Below are 21821 nucleotides of genomic sequence, written 5' to 3' on the forward strand. Positions count from 1 at the left end.
TGTTTTTGTTCATTCTCCTTTAGATCTGCCACAGCACCTTTTTCCTAGAATACTCTTTGCTAACATGCAAAGTTAACAGTGAACAGATACACAAAATTGATAAGAGAAAAAATGTTCTATAAATCTCCACTGGGAAATCCCAATGGATTAAGGCAGCCATATCATGGGAGTGGAGGGGAGGAAAGAGACTTGGAGTTTAGGAGGTCAAAGTGGCATGTGTGTATTGAGAAAACACCAGGATACTCAAGTTCGGAGATGAAGAGGACATTCTGGCAGCTCAAGATCTCTGTTAGCGCCAACTACTTTAGGCCTAATTCCTCTACATAATGGCCTGAAGACAGCTGGCCTCGCCCATGGAAAATGGCTTTTCTCATGCACAGCCACCTTCCATAGGGCAGTCATAATGTACAGGTATGTATTCTGGCTCCTCTCTTCTTATCCCCAGCAGTTCTCCATTTATGGGCCCCCAACAGGGCTTGCTAAATTATGCCAGTGTTTTAATTTGATGAGGATTGAGCCATTACACTTCAAGAACAGCAGTACTGTGTATAGGCACACATTAGCCATGACACCACTCAAGTTCTTCCACACCTTGATCTGAATGCAGACTGGGCTCCCTAGTTGACTGAACCAGACTCAAGGGGCTAAGGTAGAACCCTCTTTATCTGCAGAGGACAGTTTTATTCTCAGACAAGGCACCCACAGCTTTCAAACTGAAACCAGCTGAGTTGTTTTTAAATGCTTATGCACTTTAGGGAGAAGGGACATCCAGAAAGAGATCCTACAAAGCCTGCCCTGAAGAGTGAAGGCCCACTGGGGTGCTCTGAACAGGTCACTCTTCAGAACCCACCTGACTCACCACAGACCTTAGGCTGGGGACCTGAGAGCCAGGTGCCACTTAACACCAACCTTCCAAAGAGGTAATACATCTCACCTACAGACCCACAGATGGACAGGATGCTAAACAGCCATGTAGGGAAAGAAAATCCACTTCTTTTTAGAAAAAGTAATAGTCCAGAAATGACTAGATATCATGGCCTTGCTCAGCTAGAAACAGAAGTCAAAAATCTAAAGAATAGAGCTTCCTCTCTGTGGAGGAAGGGAGGATGATGCTCTATCTAAGCACATAATCCAGTCATATTCAATTCTATTTCTGCCTCCAAGTTCTCTTGCTGCCCATTTGTATTATCTCATCCAAAAAAGACTGGCTAAGACGTCTTCTACCCACTCCCCCCACCATGTCTCTGCCTGCTCCCTGCTGCATGCAGGCTCTAATACTCCTGGGTGGGGTGGAGTGGGGGTTCAGGGGCCAGTGAATTGGCTGCCCTGAAATCAGAGGAGCAGCCAAAAAAAAAAAAAAAAACAACACAAGGAGCCTAGAGGTCAGAGGTAGTTTTAATTATTACTGATGTGCAATTCTTCCGATGCAGAAGAACAGTCAGTTGTTCAAATGCCCAATGGCTTTGCCCCTTTTTAACTTGGGAGAGCTTAGGGGCAAAATCATTAAGGAAGTGTTTTTCAGTGCTTGGGCATCATGATCAATCTCCTTGCCAAGGTCTAGAGTTGAAAAGAAATCTGTCATTTTCCTTTGCCAAATGTCAAGTTTCCCATCAGCACCAAGAGACCAAGAAACCAAGTGACCAAGAGGGGATAAACCACAGGGCAAAGAATTAAAACATGTTATAGCAAATGCCACCATGTGAAACACTCAACTTTATTCACTTTATTTATATATTTAACAATTCTAAAGTATTTACTTCTTGCTTTGACAAAAAATGAAAAATATAGGAGCACTGACTGACTCCTCTTTAGGAGAAAAGGGTTATATGTACAGCTACGGAGAGTTATGGTTCCTCCTTTACATACAAAGAAAAATATTAAAAAAGTGCTTCATTGATCAAAAAAGAGCTAAGAGCTGCAAGCATTTATTCACACTGTACATCAGACCCAAGAAACCCGTATCATAACCTCTTGGCACCTGTCACTAAGAACTGCACAATCTTCAATTACACTTACTTCTCCCTACCTTCACCATCAGAGCATGTGGAGTGTGGAGAAGAATTACACCCTGTTTCTCTAAGCTCAGACTCTGGGCTTTGCCTGGACTGACCGCGCCAGGAAATGTTTCTGGGCCACGTGTAACCATACTCAGGCACACGTAGGAGCCACCTTCCCAAGACACAGCTTGCCCTTGGCCAGGGACCTGCTTCCAAAGGGAAAGGGCTGGAACTTAAGCATTCCCTAACCTCACCTTTTCCTCTTACATGATGTACCCTACCACCAGTTAGCAGTGTTCAGCAAAACCAAGCATGGCCCTTCCCCAAGAGGGAGGGCAGGCACAAAACATGGATGCCAACATCACAAAGCACAAACCTAAATTCCTCCCTGTCCTCCCCCACACCCACCTCCATCACAAATACTCTTGATTTAAGGCTCTTTTTGGACCACATCAAAGCTCACTGAGGAAAGGTACCCCGAATCTCTTCCAGGTGATGTCACGTCTCTAAGGAACACTGCAGAATAACCAAGTGGCCCTTTACTGCTGGCCAGCAGCCAGACATGTACCCATTCAGGCAGCCAGAAGCAGGGCAGGGGGACTGCTGGGCCTTTCCTGCTGCTCCAAGAAAGGAAGGAGGAGGAAGGCTGATTGTGTGGGGACCTTCATAACTATAAAGGCTGATTCTACCCCTTAAGGGGAAGATCCATGATTTGTATGGTTTGGGAATGGGGAATTTTTGGAACCCTGAGTCTGGATTTCCCTGTCCTGGCTGAGGAAGAAAGACTGTTTGGGGGACCAGGCCCTGGAAGTGGCTCCAAGGTGTGCCTGGGGCTCAGGGCGGGCCTTGGCCATGGAAGCAGGACACCACATTCTGGCCATTCTGTACTCTCACTCACAAGGAAGCACTATCTGGCCTGCCCAGGAGGCAGCCCCCTGAAAAACAGAGGGAGCCCTAGACAATTTGGGTCAAGTTAAAAACAGAATCCCATGGGGAACAACATGCTGATCACCCATCCCTAGCTCCTTCTACCTTCCCCAAAATGGGGCCTGAGGGATCCATTTGCTGTGTGTGCCCCTCCCTCCAAATATAAACCTCATTTTCTGTTTGTAAAGTGGGATGGCCCAGCCCCTCTCAAAGAGAGAGAAGGCACCTGGGGAGGTTCTCTTGGGAAAGATGCTTCCAGCTTCCCTGGCAACAAACGTTTCCCAACCAACTTTGATGTGGTGGTGGTGGTGGTATGAGGACTGATCACAAATGTTGGTGCTAACCTTCTTTCCTGCTCACTGTCTCAGGCCTCCACTCTTGGCTCTGACCAGCCTCCTTCCATAAGGAAGCACCAAGCCATCTCCCAGTGTGCTTGACAGTAAGCAGCTCGGCAATTACAGGAGACTTGGCAACCTCTGGTCTTCCATTAAAAAAAAAAAAAAAAAAAAATTAAAACAACCAAGGGATTTTTTTCCTTTTTGAAGGCAGAGGGAGGATGGAAAAGGGAAGGGGGAAGGAAAGCGGGAGAAGGGAAAAAAAATTTAAAAAAAAAAAAAAAAAAAAAAAAATCAATCTACAATCCAGTGGTACATCCCAATTTCTGTCACTCTGTACAGGTGATTCCATGCCCCCATTCCAAAGCGCATGGGCCTCTAGGTCTGCTCAGGCTGTGTGGCCCTGTCAGAGGGACAGCAGCTTGGCCTCTGCCCACCCCAGGTCACTGAGCTTCAGTTTGAAGTGGCAGCAATGGGCTTATCCAGTTCAAGGTCAATGCTGGAGCTTGTGGGATGTAGACTGCTATAGCAAGACTTGCACACTCGACTGGGTTCAAAGAGCTGCTGGCTAGGAACCGGGACCTTCTGGTTACAACAACTGGAGCAGAATACGTTCCCACAGTTCCTTGAGATAAGAAGAAACAAAACAATGTTAGCTTCCATTAGCAAGTATGCAGTAAAGAAACCAACTTCAACAGAATTTTGTTCTGTGTAATTTTTAGGATGTGCTGGAGACTCCTTTAAAATCAAACACTTTCATTTCTCTGGCCCAGGAACAAGATAGGCAGGAATGATATCCCTACCTAGTAGAATCACATGTCATTTTCACTTTAAGGCCAAGGATACTTGGCTGTCTTACCACAATGGCTCAAGGTTATCAGGTGTACAGGAAGATGCTGCCTGACAGACCTCTGTGAGAACAAATGGTTCCACGGCAGAAGCAGTTACTAGCTAAATGGTAAGTCCTGACCCAGAAACTTACCCAGTGGCCACACCTACCTAGGCAATGGCCTCTGTGTAGCTTGTGATCACTGAGTGATCAGAGTCAAATGGAGTTGTCTTTGGGTCCTCAGAGGAAAGAAACAAGCATCCAGCCCAGCTGGGGATAAGGAGACTTATCCAAGGGCCACTACCCAAGAGGTTTGGAGGCAACAACTTATAGGGCAGACTGCTCCCATTTAGGATGGCTCTGTAGGCAGCATGCAAAGCCAGGAGTCAAGCAGCCCATAATGCATGCTCAGAAAGTGAAAGAGAGGAGAGGTATAAAGACAAGAGCACAGATGAGCATACGTGCACACACATACCCTTATTAGACAGCTGTCAGTCAGTATGGCTCACTGCCCTGCCCCATGTATCTATCTCCAGGGAAACTCAAAGAGATCTGCCAGAAGGCTTGACTACAACACAGGCCCCAGGTCTCCACCCTCTTCCACTGAAAGCCCAGCTCTGATGCATCTGTGTGGTCCAGATCAATGCCCATCATAGCTAACAGGAAAGAGAACTGACAGAGGATCAGTTTCTGCCTACCTTATAACTCTACTTTTGTTGGACTTTAAAGTACAAACTAATCACAATGAGCCTAGCACAGCAAACTCCAAGGGTCATGACACAGCCCACCAACGGCTAGGGGAAAGCAGCTCAAGGGAAAGCCTCCTTCTCAGCCAGCATCTCTTTCTGCCCTTTTCAGTCAAACCCCTCAGTATGCAAACCTATTATTGGATTAAGGCCACTCAGGCACAGGAGAGAATATTTAAGACTACTTGGGGACAAAAGAACATTACAGAGAAAAAGGTGGACCATAGGGCCACAGAAAACTAAAATGAACACATGGAGAACCTGTGGTTACACAGAAAATTTTCTGAATGCCTATGCTTTTTTTTTTTTTAAATATTCCTGCTGGAGTTCAGCTCAAAAATCTGATACAAATTTGATCAATTAAGCTTCTCTGACTTCTTTCAGGGGACTCCAAAAGACCTAAGTGGAGTCTGCCCTTAAAGTCTTCCATGCTAAAACATTCTCTGTGAAGATCACTTGTTCAGTTCTGTCTCTTTAAAAACAAAACAAAAAGGCACACTGATACTTGGAAGCTACAGCATCATTTCAATGACTGACTGACCCAAAAGAAATAGTTCTGAAAACCCAACTGGCTCCTCCATAAAATTAGACCCTGCAGAAGCACTGTTTCTTGTTACAGACGAGATGGCCCAGCTGACCTGTATGGTCAGGAGAAAAGCACATGGCTGCAGCTGGACTCAACCTCAATGGTCTCCATCATCAGCTGCTGAGGAACCCCCCCCCCGCAAGCCCACCTGCCTGCCTGTGCTCCCCAACCTCAGGCTTCACCCCACTGAGTGCAGAAAGGGGAGATGACAGCATTAGTGTGGAGAAGTTATTATAGATGTGCAGACATCACAGACAGTTTGTTGCAAATGCTCACCACGTTTGATCAACACGGTCAGTGTCCCTGCAAGGAGGGGAGAAAGAGCTCAGAGGAGAAGCCAACCAAAGATATTTGGGCTTGGGGTGCAAGGTGGGAAGACATGTGGTCCTAGAAGCATCATTAACAGATAAAGATTCTGTCCCACTTTCAAACCAGGTTCACTCATGTGGTGAGCAATGGTCCAATTCTGATAAACATTCTATCCCAAGAACACTGAACATCTGCCAGTCACTACCCCAGTGAGGCCAAAGCATCCCTAGTAATTCACTACCCAAACCAAGAAAGAGAAAATAAGTTGGGAGCCATATGAATTGAAGACCATCCTCGGCTCTCTACTACTCCCCTCAGCTACAGCTGTTCATCAGTGGCACAGGGACAAGAAGTTCAGGGACAAGGAGCAGGGAAGGAGTAGGAAAATGAAGTACCCTGCCCACAGACAGAAAACTATTTTTGCTCATAGTAGTAATGTTGAATTTTATGATGGGAATAAGAAACTGATTTGAGTGGTAGCTATTGCCTCACCAATCTGGGGCATGGGGTGGGGAGAGGCTATCATTTGAACATTTCAAAATATAATAGTGATCACTCTCAACTGGAAGAAAGATATCAAATGTAGTTCTTCAGCACCAAATTCATAGGTACAGAAGTCTGCCCAGACAGCATACTGCCGGCCAGATGCCTGCCATCCACCATATTGCAGACTCTGTGGGCCAAAGCTTAGTTTCCACACCCAGCCCACACCCCCCACGGGCACCTGCAATGGTGTTTCCTGCTGGCGAGCCAGAAGGCACTGTCACACGCATAGCAGTGGGCAGCCAGGTGGTCAGGGAGCCAACGGGTCATCTACAAAACAGATGGGGCCAGGTTAGTGTGACAGGATGGGCCAGGCAGCTGGAGCCAACAGAGCCATGCTGGGGGCAGCAAGAGTCACAAGGACCATATTGGCTCTGGAAGCACCAACCCAGCAGGTCTGATGCCAAAAGTACAAGAAAGGCGTCCAAATCGTTTCCCTGGAGGGGACTCCAATCTCCCCTGAGATAAAGTGGCAGCATCACCCTAGGTTGCTGTGAGGGCTGGCAAGGGTCCAGTTCACAGAGGCAACGTAGACAGAGGGCCAACCTGCTGAGTCTCTCTGGCTCAGAAATGATGGGCCTGATGTGGGTTCACAGGAGCTGAAATACCAGAAGCTCAGGACTAACTGTGCTACGAGGTTCTTCCTTGGTAAGGGGCATGGGGCAGGGATGGGGCTGAAGAAAAACCACCAAATAGTTGCATGGATGGCACTGAGAGCAGGGGCTGAGCCTGTACCTCTGTGTCCTGTTTATCCACCTGCTCCCAGCTGGCTTCAGAGAAAATCTCTGTGCTGCAGCGAGACAAACAGTTCTGATCCAGATTGCTTTCCGAGTCAGGGATTGAAGTCTGTTGGCAAACAAACACAGCTGAACAGAATGAACCCGGTCTCCTCCAAAAAGAAGAAGAAAGGGCTTGGTGAAGAAGGGAGCACTGAGGACTAGGTGCAGGCCTAAGTACTAGGGCTACCGAATCTGAAATGCATCAACCATTGGGCCTTGGGTTAAACAGGTGCAGAGATGATGCTGGGCTCAGTTGAAAGGAGATACCCAGGTTGTGTGCACTGACACTGGAGTCAAAACATGGACCTTAGGGTTCCAGGAAGTATGTGGGAGAGAAGTGACCAGGATGGAGTGGGAACTGGACTCCCAGTGTAAGCTGCCCTGGTGGACCTGCTGATCCAACCACGCCACTTTGTTAAAATAGTGCTTTGGGCATGGCTTCCTTTCTCTGAAGGATTCTTTGCAACAATGAGAAACCATCATTAGCATGAAGTAAAGGCCAAAAAGTTACTTTGGATTGAAAGTCATTGGATGTGCCCGCCTTTAATGTACAATGACTGCTTCAGAGCCCAGTTCACAATTGCACTTGACAAGACCCACCAAAGAAGAGAGCCCCTCTTTGAAACCCCTGCTCTGTTACTCTCATTTCTGATTGGCAATCTTCATCAGTTAGAAACTAATCCCTTCTCTCCATTTTTACTGCCAGCATCTACCAAAAAGTGGATACAAACATTTGTTTAAAAAAAAAATCTAACCTTCAAAGTTACAGCCCACATCTGGGAAGGCTATCAATTTACTAGTTTTTAATGTAGGACAAGCACTACAATTTCACAAAATACTTGGCATTACTCTTCAAATGTCATTCTGAAAACAGAGAATCCTCTCTCTGAAGAGATCTGAAGGTCCATGTAGTCCATGCTCTTTCCTTTCTCTAACTGCCCAAACAAGACATGAAAGTAAGCAAAGCAGAAAAAAGACAGTCTTCCATTTACATGGCTGAGGCTGATCTTCAGCCTCTGTGAACAGGGCTACTTTAAACCTTTTCAAATCATTTAGAAATCCTCACCAGTCACCATGCACTGGGTAAAAAAGTGTGCCCATCCTCGCTCTGCCATCTTCTCTCAGACGGCTACAGAGGAACCATGACCCACTCACCACTTCATCTCCAAAGTCCCCATTGAAGCGCAGTGATCCAGTCAGGTATTGGCTCTCCAGGCGACTCTTTAGCTCCTGGACTTGTTTCTTCAAGGTCTCCACTTCCTGCTGGTGGCCTGACTCGATCTGACGCAGGCGCTGTTGGATTGTGTCTGTGTACACAGGCATGCCATCGTCGTCCAGGTGGCTGCGGGAAGGCTGCTCAGGGCTGCTGACTGCGGATGGCCTTCCCGAGTGGCTATGCAGCCACTTGTGGTGCAAGTTTCTCGAGTGTAAATGGACAGAGCTGCAGCTTGTGGCAGACAGCTGGCGGCTCAGCGAGTCCTTGCTCCTCCCAGCCTCCCCATTGGCACAGTGCCCATTGGGTGTGGAGTACTTCTGGAGGGTGCCAAGTGCTGGGGGCTGCTCTGAGGCCTTGTTTTCAGTCTCTGGGGCACCGTTACACACAAACCCCTCTTTACATTCGGCTAAAGGCAAGGCACAAGGGGCCCGTGTTGGGCTAAGAGTGCTGCCAGGAGAAGTCCTGTGTACCACAGACCCCACTTGTGGCTTCTCAATGAGGCTCCTCTCAGCAGGCCTGGGCTCCAGTGCTGGGGGAAGCACGTCTTTGCCACTGAACCTACCAGTGATAACCAGGCAAGACTTACGGTGGACTTGGGGTCCACTTTCTGACTTCACATTATCTTCCATCAACATATCCATGGAACTGTCCATGTTTGGTCCTCTGGTCTCAAAAGGGACTTGGGAAGGTGGCGGAGAACTAGACAGTGAGGTACCATAACCAACTTTTACATCTACTAGGATGGAAGGAGCTGCATCCTCCTGGTTCTCTGTAATATCCTCTATTGGAGGCTGCTCCAAAGGAACCTCCTGAGAATCCTCTCCCCTGTAGGGTTCCTGGAGTGAACTGGAGAGAACACTGGGCCCACCCTGCTCTTCAGGAATACCCTGTGAGAATAGAGACAGGCTGGAGTCTGGATGGCTCCTCAGAATAGCATCACCCAACTCTGCTTCTTGGTAAAGTACAATGGCTGAGCCCTCAGTTGCGATCCTGTTCTCCTCTTTGATCTGTGGCATCTCCACACTACCCCTGTGTGCAGGCTCTTCAGCCCCACTCTCTTCTTTGGTGGCCTCTTGCAAAATGTTCTCCATCTGCCCCTCAGCCACCCCAGCTGCCACGGACAGCTCAGCACCCCCGGGCACCCGGCTGGGCTTTCCTAGGCTGTCAGCAGAAGGCTCCTCTCCAGGACCAGCAAGGTTGCTCAGTTCCAGAGAGCGCCGGTGCTCCTGCCACTTCTCATTCAAGCTGGGGTCGCTGCTTCGCCGGCTGGCCAGAGGCACTGTGCTGTCGCAGGCTATAGTCAGATTGTCAAATGATCTAGTCTTTGGTAGGCTAAAAGAAAGAAGTTTGGGAAAAGTGAGAATCTTGGAGGCTATTCAGAGGACATCAGGAGACAACAGGTTTTAACAAGCTGGAGCTATGACATCTCAAATAATGTTCTGGAGTGCAAAGCTCCCTCATAAGTCCTCCTATCTGCACTGCCTCTACCCTATGCCCCATCCATACAAATAAGTTAACAGCAAATGTTATTTTCAAAAGGCATTCTCCCTGATGCTGTTGTGTTTCCTCAACTGGTGGCAAGGTCGGACTGCTGATTCTTTGATATTACAGTATTTTAATTTATTACCCAATCACTCTGAATTTAATAAAGCTAATTCATAAGTAGCAAAGCCAACATTTCTATCATCTCACAGCATTTGCTTCCAAGCTCAGAAGACAAATCAGAACAGGGAGGCAGGAGCAGAGAGTAGTGGATGAAATACAAACCAGGGTTCACAAAGGGCACAGAGGATGTACTCTATCACTGAGAAACTGCTTGGTGCATGTCGTAGAACAGGGCCCAACTCACTTCTGGAAACTAGGCTCTTTATTATCTTCCCAGAGAAAACTTTAGAGACCTAAGAACATGTTGTGGAGCCAGACAATATCATGATCTTTAACCATCCCTGGCATGTTCCCATACAGGAATATACCCACACAGGACCTGAGGCCTGTGGCATCACCCCTGGGCTCACCGGCTCAGGGGAGGATCATCAGGGCTGGTGCCTGGGACTGGATATGGTGCACAGCTGTCATCCACAGGGGTAGAAGGAGATGGGCAGGGCAGATATACTGCACTCCACAGCATCAGGTTACGCACATGGCACACAGGGTACAGTACCTGAAGAGGGGGAGAGGACAGATTTAAATATGTCCCAATAAGCATTTTAGAAATATCTGGAAAAATCAAGAATATACACCCAGCTCTAACACCCCACAGCGCTAGGACACTGATCCCCAGGGAAGCAGCATCAGTGGATAGACAGCTATCTCCTAAAAAGGCCAATATAGGACTAGAGATTCTGTTTGGCAACATTTTTCACCTAAGCACCTCTTATGGGCATGAAAGTCTGAAAGGATCTTTTAAAGGTCCATTTTTTCATTAAGTATTTCTCAGGTCATCTTTATTGAATGACTAACTTTCATCAGCTTGATTTGCTGCATAAAAAAGTGAGTCATTCTGTTACAGTGATTATTTGTTTCCTGTATAAAAGCCTGGCTTCAGCAGAAACTGCCAAACCTGCTTTATAGGATCATTTAAATTAATCATGTGAAAAGGAGGGTATTTTCTTCTTGCACTGTTACTCCTCCAGGAGGCAGGGTGAAGGAGGGAGAGAAGCAGTTGGCTTAAATCTTTGATTTGATTATTTAAATGTAATGAGAAGCATATGAATAGCCCAGTTAAGCAATATAACTTCTGATTAACCTGCTTTGATTTCTTATGGGTTTAAGATGCATTCTGAACAAAGGAATTTTACCATCTATTGACACGCAAATGTATGTGCCCGTTTTCTCTGCTGAACAGAAGGTATTCCTTTGAGGAACAAAGTCTTAAAGGGTCTGCTAGCTCTCATATGAGCAGAGAAACACATAAACAGTATCAGACCCAGTTCTGTGCTGAGACAGAAGCTGCAGAGGATATCATCACCTGGTACATGAGGAGGTGCCAGGGGCCTAGGAATAGCTCCTTCTGAGATATGAGAAGCACCCAGAAAACAACTTAAGTGCTCTTCCACCAGTTAAACAAAACATGCTACGAATAAATTAAGCTCTGGAGGAAGTGCCAGAAAAGATTGGTGTCTAGGGTGGCAAAGTAGAAATGTATATTAAAACACCCTAAGCAAAGTGGTCAGAAGCAGGTCAGAGCATCATCAGAAAACAGTTCTTTCTGAGAATAGTGAGGGAAAATGGAAACAGCTCATCCATAGATAGAGATGCTTTCACAAAAACAAGCACTATTCAAACAGGCTCCCATATGTCCACTACCCCAAACTCATTCTGCTGATGACAGAGGAAAGACTGAAGGATACATACGGCTTCTGACTGAGAGGAATACAGTAGGTTTTTGAAAGCCTTGTTGCCAGCCCGTAGAAGCGACCATACAGAACATGTTCGTTCCTGAGTATGCTTTTCCCCTCTCTCCTTGGCATTGTTGCACAGGAATGTTCCAAAGAGGCAGGAATAGGTATGCTGCACCAGTTTCACCTATGGGAGTCCAATAAGGCAAAATCATGCAGTAGGGCACACATGGGAGCCCAGCAGAGCCATCTACCCCGACATGTCTGAAAGCACTTCCCGACATGTCTGAAAGCACTTCAGTTTTAAGCTGTCAGGATAGGGAAGCCCGGTTGGTCACACAATAGCCTCCTCTTCATGCCACCAACTCCAGGGCCTGACTCTATCCACCAGCATTCCTAAGTTAAAGATAAACTGGTACACCCCCAATTCCTCTTAGATTCCCTGTTCAACAGTCTCTGAGCTTCTGAGTTAACAGCCATCCTCAAGAGCAACAGAGCACAGAAGCTGGGTGCAAGAGCAGGTCAGTGTAAAACTGTGTCGAAGCTGAAAGCACATTTGTAAAACTATTTGTTTATTCCACAAATCATTACTGAACATTTCACTTGCCCCAGGCATGACTACAGGTACCAGAGGTGATGGATATGCAGCAATTATCAACCAGCTTTCCTGCCCTGATTTAGCTTACTCTAGCTAGGGCAGAGGTGACAAATACTATGAAGAATAATAGGACAGGGTGAGAGGGACACCAGGCAGGGGCTAGGCTGTGGGAAGGCCTCACTGGTTGAGACCTGATAGAAGGAAGAGAGGAAGTCATGTGGGTATCTGATGGAAAATGCTCTAGGCAGAGGCAACCACAAACACAATAGCTGAGGGGAGTACACTTACAGTCTGAGAAATAGTTAAGAGGCCAGTGGAAGGGAGGGAGGGATAGGAGGAAACAAGCCTAGAGAGGTAACCTCTAGGATGGCCTTTTAAGCCATTTTAAGGACTTTGGCTTTTACTGTATGAAATATAGTTACTGGAGGTTTCTGAGCAGGGGATGACATGGTCTGTCTAATGTTTTAGAAGGACTAGCTTGACTCTATATGAAAAGAGTAGGAGATAACGGTGGCCTGGACCAGTGTGACATAGTAGAGGTGACAATAAATAATAGGTTTTAGACACGTTTTGAAAGCAGAACTGCAGACTCTAATAGACTGAATGTGAAATAAGAAGGAAGAGTTGAAGATGGCATAAATGTTTTTGCCCTAAATGACTGGAAGGATGAAGTTGCCATATGGTGAAATGGAAGACTCTTACAAGATTAAGTTTGTGGGGAGATGTAGAAATCAAGAATCAAGTTTTAAATGAATTAAGTTTGAAATGCCATTAAGACATCCAAATAGAGATACCGAGTGTTCATGATTGTGGCTGAAGTTAAGTGTAGAAGTCTAAGCTGAATGGATTCTTATCACATGGAGAGCAATTAAAGCCACTAGACTGGGTGAGATCCTTCAAGTAGTTAAATGGAAAAGTAGCCTGGAGGATGAACCCTGGGGCATTCCAAGATTCAGAACTAGGGAGACCAAGAGGAATCAGCAAAGCAGACAGAAAGGACCAGTCAGAGAGGAAGAGGAGAATAAGAGTGGTAAGAGTAAGAGGTCAACTTGAAGAAAGTATTTCAAAAAAGAAACTGAACTGTGCCATTACAATTGATGGATCAAAGAGATAAAGACTAAGCACTGATCACTGGGTCAGCAACATGAAAGATCATTGGTAACCTTAACAAGAGTAGCTTTGGCAAAGTGTTATGGTGCATGCCTTCCTGGAGTGGGCTGAAAAGAACAGAAGAAATTTGAGATAGCTAATATAGGAGCTCTGCAGTAAAAGAGACCACAGATACAGGATAATAGCTAGAACAGAATGCAGGACCAAGAAAGGGTTTTGATAAGACAATATATATACATTATACTTTGTCTGTATGTTGACAGCTGTGATCTGGGAAAGGGAAATATGCCATTGCAGAAGGAAAGAGGAGAAATGCTGGAGCTAGCCAGCAGGACAGATGGGAGGAGATGGGAACTGTGTATAGCAGAACAGACGGGCTAAAAAGGACAAGGATAGTGCATCTTTTATCAAAGGAGAAGGGAGCAGAGAACTTTGGAGACAGTAGGGGCTTTGGTAGATGGACTGGAGGGAATATGGGACACACTAATTGCTTCTATTTCTAACTACTATTTAGGGTTTCTATCATCTCTTTTAAAAGCTAAGTTTAAAACAACTCAAGGTTTACAAGAAAAAAATGGTACATCTGGATTCACTAAGTAAACAAATGCCTATTTATTATTGTTTTCAAATAAAAATAGGAGAAAATAATGACCCCTCTACTTAAATTATAAAAAGGCTACATACTTTCATGTGAAAATTGGACCACTAATATTTGCATAAGTAACACCTCCAATTTTGATGGTTCCCAAAATGTAGAATCAGAAGCCCAAACTCACAAGGAATGCTTCATTGAACTCAAAAGAGCAAGGAAATTGCCTCTGAAGCTGATGAACGCAGTCAAGCCATTGCAGAAACACTGGGCAACGCTCGTTCAGATCATCCGAGTTCTCCCCATGACCGCACCGATCAGCAAACTTATGGCCAAAATCTAGCCACTCCATCTCCACAAGGACCTGGAAACCCTGCAGGGAGGCACCCAGGAAAGACAATTTGTGCTGGGCTATCCACACTGTAGCAGTCCTGAACCTGGTGTCACCATCAGCAACCCCCTTTAACAGCTTCCCAGTAGGTTCCTCTAGCCTAGGTCCATAGCCAGCTCCTTCTATTGGTACACAAGTCTAAGGAACTTTCTCAATTATCTGAACTCCATTCCACACTCACTGAAAGGGCCCTAACAATGCATCTTAGTTAACTAAGCCCCTTTCTTGAATTTGTTCATACTTTTAGCCTCCAGACTAACATCTTGAGGGGTGTGTGTGTGTGTGTGTGTGTGTGTGTATAAAATGAGTACCAGGGATTGAGCCCCAGGGGCACTTAATCCACTAAACCATATCCCCAGCCCTTTTTTGTATTTTTATTTAGAGACAGGATCTTGCTAAATTGCTAAGGCTGGCTTTGAACTCATGATCCTCCTGCCTCAGCCTCTCAAGCTGCTGGTATTATAGGTGTGCACCACTGTGCCTGGCACTTGAGGGACAATTTCCCAGAGAAAATTAATATTTAATGTTTTATAAAAGCCATATATTCCCCCTTAATTTTCCTTTTATTTTGAATTTTGCACATTTGGTGCTATATTTACAAAGTCATTTTTGTAAAATCCTTCCCCACCCTAGATTTTTACAAATGTTATATATGTTTAAGCGTACTTTGTGGTTTTTCTTACTTCTTTAACCCAAAAGGAGGTTATTTTAGGGTCAGACTCCTTCTTGACAGAACACTCTTTTGGTAATATCTAGACCTATTATCATAAGCAAACCAAAATCCTTTTTAAAGAAGCCTCATTTTCCTGGGTTAGCCAGAACTTTCCCATGTAGACAGGCTATAAAAGAAAAGATCTATATTTCTCAATACCTTGTAACCTACAATCTGTCGCACTTTAATAGGCATAAGAACTGCAGCAGGCACCTCTAACAATGTAGCTCAAGGTGCAGGAGGAATAATTAAAAACAAATTTGGCTTTCTTTAGACCTAATTGCTACCCCCCCCCCAAAAAAAAAAAATGATCATAAGACTCTCGGAGACCTCCCACACTTGTTATACAGTACCAACTCCCACACTTTGGACACACTCACCTCTATGGTTCGGTAATAAGGGTCCAGCAAGAGCTTAGCCAGTGCCACAATCTGAGGGGTGCGGTCCCAGCCATCTGAACAGTGCACTAGTACAGGTCGCTGGTCACGATCCACAGCATGCACCACCAGAAGGGCCGACTTCAAAAGCACAGATAGGTGATGAAGCCACTTTGTGCTTTCAAGAGCTGAAAGCCAACTATAAAAATAGGAAGGGATGAGGCAATTTTTAATGATGTATTGATCATATCCAACGCCTGTCAAATAAAAAGCAATACCCCAAGATTTTTCTCTTCAAATGTGACACTGCCAAAACAAACAGAAACTCTGTTTATAAAACATGTCCAAAAACAAGACTCAGGCCTTACTCTGTAATAGAGGGCATCCTCAGAAATAGGGACTGTATTTAATAAGACCACCTTTGGTTCTAACATCTTTGGTTCTAACATGCTGATGAGTAATTTCCCAGAGAAAATTAAAAAAATTAATGTTTTTCAGTCCATAGTAGATACACACAGTATAAGAAAAGTGGAACCTTCTGAGAGATATTTCTAAGATGTAAAACAGAAGACATTTAAGAATCAACAATCCTTCCCAATAAGTTCTCAAAAAAAAAAAAAGTAAACTTAAAAATATAAATAGTCTATAATGAGATATAAGCTGAACACTGGACACCACACATGGAGGGCTGGAGTTATAGCTCAGTGGTAGAGTGTTTGCTTAACATGTGTGAGGCACTGGGTTCAATCCTCAGCACCACATATAAATAAGCTAAATAAAGGTATTGTGCCCATCTATAACTAAAAACAAATTTTCAAAAAAATCTGAATGGGGCTGGGGTTGTAACTCAGTAGTGAAGCATTTGCCTTATACATATGAGGTACTCAGTTTGATCCTCAGCATCACATAAAAAAAAAAAAAAAGGTATTGTGCCCATCTAAAATATATATATATTTTAAATCTGGATGAGCCTAATAGGATGATTTAGACTTATGAAACTAGTCTACCAATGGCCACATGGAATTGCTACGCTTTACCCAGACCAGATTGAGCAGGGATCTAGAAGAATCTTTTTTAAAAAAGCACTCAAGAATATCAGATAGCAAGAACTGCCTCTTGGGAGTAATCACCAACTGACACATTTGAGTTTTTGTTTTTTGTTTTGATTTGTTTTAATCTGTGTTTACATATGTTTCTTGTGCTTCTCCCTGCCCCTAATTCCCAAAAATGAGTTCAGATTTTTCTAAAATGCAAAATTTGTGGTTAAGACAAGTCCAGGTCTTCAAACAATGAGCCAGACAGGAAGGAATAAATACAGATGAAATGGTGGTACATCTGTTTTAGGAGTAACTGCCAACACTAGGACTACAGGACAAAGCCATAAAGGTCTACTAAATCTCAGGGAATGAATGAATTTTTGGAAGAGTCTAAGGAGCGGGGGATCTTCCCAGCCAGACAAGCAGACTACAGAATTAAATGCATATGTACTGATTTCATATAGATTAGTACCGTCTACCACCTGGACTGTGACTCTTTGGAGAGCTGACACTGTTTCCATCACAAATGTACTGAGTGCCTAGTATTCAGAGAGGAGACCTACTGTTTAATGAGCTGTAAGTCTGCCATCAGTAAAAACACAATATCAAGACTTTCTATCTCCTAGTAGATACTAGGAAACATTTTTTCCTGATGTACCAATTGTTTATTCTCACTCTTCACATGGCCGTGAAGGAAACCAAACTATAGGCTTAAGAGACCAAAAATGAAATTATCTTTTTACCTCTGGAGAAATGGTAAACAAAAGTATCAGTGTAGGTTTCTTTTGAACATGACTGAACCGTTATAAAATACCAGTTGGTGCTACCCTAGTCTAAGAGAAAAGCTGCACTCTGAAGTATGCCAGCAGAGGAGGTTCTGGAATACAGCACACTCCCCTGTGCTACTCTCAAACTGGAGCAGAAGCATCCCCTGATCCTCCACAACCCCAAACCACCATTGGGGATGAACTAGAGCCATCCCATCACTACCAAAGCGGCTTTTTTCCCCCCACAAGAGGCTTCAGTAGTGCATTATGATTTGCTGCTTCTTTAATAAAATTCCCTAGATATTAATTTGGAGGAAGTAAGAGCTAATAATCTGAGTTCAAAAACTAGCTTTTCTAGCCCAGTGGCTTGGAAGACTGAGGCAGGAGGATGGCAAGTTCAAAGCCAGCCTCAGCAAATTAGTGAGACTGTCTCAAAAAATAAAAAGGTCTAGGGATATGGCTCAGTGGTTAAGTGCCCTGGGGTTCAATTTCCAGTACCAAAAAAAAAAAAAAAAAAAGCTATTTTCGTAATTTTAATATGGACGATATGAGAGATCACATAATTGGCAATCTTTTTTTTTGTTTTATAGACAAAAAACTAAGACCTACAGAAGTAAAGTCACTTTGCCAAGGTCACAAACTCAGTTTGTGGCAGGTCTCCTGGGTTCTCAGCCAGGCACCTTCTATGCCTCATCTTAGAGGAAAGGGTGCTGCCAGATGGGTCCTGGAATTGTGTAGGAATTGCAAATAGCAAATCCCAAAGGAAAGTAGGAAGCTCATTTCTTTGAACAGTCTACCCACAAAGGACACTTGCTTTAACCTAAGGGCTGAATGGAACTGTAATGAATTTAATCCTTTGCTACTAAAAGTCAATACAAGTAGTTTAGGCAGTACCTGATTTAATAAATCCAATAAAGAATGCAGCAAAACTCAATGTGATCATGAGATCTACTGAACAGGACCCAGGGAAATGACTATGGGCTTTAGCACAAACTCTAGAAAAAATGAATTCTATCTTCTCTGGCACCAACTCTAGCTTCCTGAAATAGTAGAACAGGGGTTTTTAAATATTTATTGTCCATATTTGTTTTACAGAGCCCTGCTCCTAATTTATGTTGTATTCAAAGAGTACCCTTGCAGAGGGTATTACTTCACCTTCCTTATTACAAATGCCAACCATTCATTTTTAATGAGCAATAAAAATCATGATAATGTTCTCAGTAAATAAAAGAGTAGTTTAGAAATCAGAAGCAAGAATAAAAGAAACTGACCGAATGACAAGTTTAACCCATTTTAGAACATGAAGAGTAAACTGACTTTTTGTGGTAAAACAACCCAGCTCATAGCAAATAACTGTCACTATAGGATTTCAGAAAACAAAGAATAAAAATGCTTTAGGACAAAAACAAAGAGAAAGAGAAAGGGTGGGAGTCCCAGCACAAACAAGGCAATGCTTCTGTTCTAAAAAGGACTGAGATTTTTTTCCTGTGCTGCACATTTAAAAATGTTTCAAAGGGCTGGGTTTTTCTTCCACCTCTGCTCTATGCTGCCTTGCTCCTGATGCAGAAAGAATATGTAAAAAGGCTAAAAATGTAACTTAAGTGTACCATGAATCAGGAGAAGATACCTCCAAATTTAATTAACAACAAAAAAAGAGCAATGTAAAACTAAAGTCTTACTTTCCCGGATCTGGTGTCTGTGTGCACAGCAACCTCAAAGACTGAAAACTCCTCCGGATAGAATGAATGTTTGCCATCCCCATAAACACAACTTCACAGTTCGGGTAATAATCTGGAAAGAATAACAATAAAGAGAACACAAATATGTTGAATTTAAAGCCTGCATGACCAAATTTAAAAGATGCAAACTGGCTATAAAACAAATCCATTGCAGCTGCTGACTAATGAAACTGCAATGTTGTGACGCTTGACTATTAATCCAGTGCTTTATTCAAAGAGGCAAACAGCACTTGCATTTTAGCTGTCTTTGTAAAAGAGGTGAAAAAGGAAAGTTAGAGCTTTAAAGAAGGTACTAACAAAATAAAAGCTATTATGTTTTAAAAGAAAGACCTATAAACTTCCATCTCATCTTTACTTCCTGGGCCTCATCTATTTGTGGCTCTGGAATTTCTCTGAAAAGAATCTGGCAGAACAATGCCTTCATGCATTTAAATTTTACCTTGGTACAACTGCTTCCAATTTCCAGCTCAGGTCACACCTAAATAAGCAGCTTGGTACCTCTTCCTGCACCATCAGCCACAACTGGTACCAAGGAGTCCCTCCTCAGAGAAAGCCACCATTCAAACAGCAAAGGTGTTACAAGTCGGGACAATTTTCACCCCAGGTTTTCTAAGGAAAAAATCCCCACATGGAGTTTGCCAGGAGGCCAGTAAGGAGCATACCCACTGTCAAAGGCAACAAAAAGCTTTCAGAAGACTGAGAAATAGAGCCACTAAAGCAGCATCCAAATGTAAACAGGTCTTATGGAAGATTTGCTTTCTTTATCACCTAAAGGTTGGCAGGAAAGGAAGATTATTTGGCTTCACTGCACCTCCTCCTCCATATCTGCTTGGAAAAGAACACACAATTTTAAGAATATAAAGAGAAGCTCTGGCTCTCTCAAGAAAGAAGGGGAGAAATATGGCTTGTCACTTATTTCAAATTGAGAACTAAGTCCAGGTTGGGCATGGGCTGGACTCATAAGGAGATAGTATTTGAGGACCATGCACCATCCACCTTACCTGGGCATTCGCAGCCTCCTCCTTTGGCTCGGTTTGCCACAGCTGCTGCATAGGAGCGAGCATCCAAGATCAAAAGCTTCTGCGGTTGGATGGCTAAACTCTCTGCTCCTGAAGCATTTGATAGAGAAGAATCTACAGACATCAGGAAGGGTGGACGGGTAAAAACTAAATAAACCTGTGTCTCTGAGAACTGTGAAAACTAGAACCAGAGACACATGTTGTAGTACCAAAAACCTCAAATGAAACCTCCTAACCAGACCTAGATAGAAAATAAACTAAGAAGAGTAGTTCATCTATTTTCCCTTCTTATTAAAAGTTGACAATTCATTTTCCAAAACCAACTCTTGAGGTAAACATGGAGATCCACATAGCCCAACCTCCTATATCTCATTTCTACACCTATAGTCCAAAACTTGGTACCTCCCTACAAGGAGTATAGATACACTACAAGTCCCCATCACACTCATACTCCATTCTTGTCATGACAGCCAGGCTTGAAACAAAGAGTCTTCTGGTTCTTGGCCAAGACTCAAGACTCCTCAAATAATCCCATCAAATTCTCTTCCAGAAAGTACTAAAGAAAAGGCCACTTTGGGCTGGCATTGCAGCACAGTGGCAGAGCACTTGCCTTGTACATATGAGGCACTGTGTTTGAGCCTCAGAACCACATAAAAATAAATAAAATACAGGTATTGTGTCCATCTACAACTAAAAAAAAAGAATAAAGAAAAAGAAAAAAGAAAAGGCCACTTCAAGAAAAGTTTCTCATATACTATAAAACTGCTGCTGTGGGTACAGGTAGCACCTTACCAAACTCCACATCGGAAAGGTCTCCCCCATTGGGAAAGTCTCGGGAACTATTCCTAGTTGACAGCTTGCTGCCACCACTCGATCGGGAATCAGAAGCACAAGCTTTGGCTACTGACTGCACGAGGTGCTCATCATCTGCATTTCGCCAACCCCACCAGCTGACCTCTGGCTGTCCACAGCGGGCAATGACAGCTCCATTGCTCTGGTGCCTGTGCCAGGAACATGAGAAAACAACTGTATCATCCTAAGGGTACATATTTAGGGAGGCCCATTCAAATGCTCTGCACTCACATAGAGAGTAAGGTACAGAAGTTTAAGCACATTAATGAACAACCTACTCTAGGTAAGTCCTGAACTGGCTTCAAGTTGTCTCAATTGAGGGCAAAAAATGTACACACCAACAATAACAATAAAACCAGTAAGTATCTTTCTCAAGTACCATACCATCACAGAGATCTCTGTAAAGTTACTTACAAAATGAATAGAGAAATATTCATTTAGAGAAAATAAATGAATACTCATAATTTCAATATTTGAATATTGTATTTCTAGGAAATAAGGTAAAAATGATCTACAAATACTACATTAATTTTCTAGTCAATAACTAAATCCCCCTTTCTGATATGGTACCTAAATACCCTAGAATAATATATGCTGAACTAGAGGGGAAAATGTGTTGTTTCACTGACTCCCGAGGGTCTACTGCAGCAACTATGCTTGGGCTTCTTTTTTTTTTAAACAAAGCGATTGAACCCAGGCGTGCTTAACCACTGAGCCACATCCCCAGCTGCCCCCTAACAGCGCGCTTTTTAAACATTTTATGCAGGGTCTTACTAAGCTGCTTAGGGCCTTATTAAAGTTGCTGAGCCTTCTTCCCCCCATTCTCCCTGACACACCCCAAACAGATCCTACCTTTGGAACTGAAAACACTTGCCTAGACAAAATCTGAGATTTCATGAGTCAAAAATTGCTCTTATTTAGGCAGATGGCTCAATAAGCCCACTATCCTTCCTCAGGCTCTTAGTAAAAGAACAGCAACCTCAATAAATCATACTCTGACAGATCTTTTTTCCCAAAGCAGAAAT

The 21821-nt window shown here is 43.8% G+C and overlaps 1 protein-coding gene across 1 annotated transcript; it reads right to left on the bottom strand.

The window, feature by feature from the left end:
- Positions 1–1693: 1693 nt before the first annotated feature.
- Positions 1694–20980, bottom strand: LOC124103591 (myotubularin-related protein 3; the record flags this gene model as incomplete). Its single annotated transcript, XM_046460283.2, has 12 exons — positions 1694–3884; positions 5697–5723; positions 6454–6542; positions 7008–7118; positions 8207–9599; positions 10283–10428; positions 11622–11792; positions 14090–14275; positions 15386–15581; positions 18866–18977; positions 19927–20058; positions 20737–20980. Coding segments are annotated over 12 exons (2979 nt in total), but the record flags the coding sequence as incomplete, so codon positions are not given.
- Positions 20981–21821: the final 841 nt, after the last annotated feature.

The sequence above is a fragment of the Marmota monax genome, unplaced genomic scaffold (assembly GCF_021218885.2).
Source record: "Marmota monax isolate L192 unplaced genomic scaffold, Marmota_monax_Labrador192_F-V1.1 WCK01_AAM20220418_F8-fsc00219, whole genome shotgun sequence".
NCBI lineage: Eukaryota > Metazoa > Chordata > Mammalia > Rodentia > Sciuridae > Marmota > Marmota monax.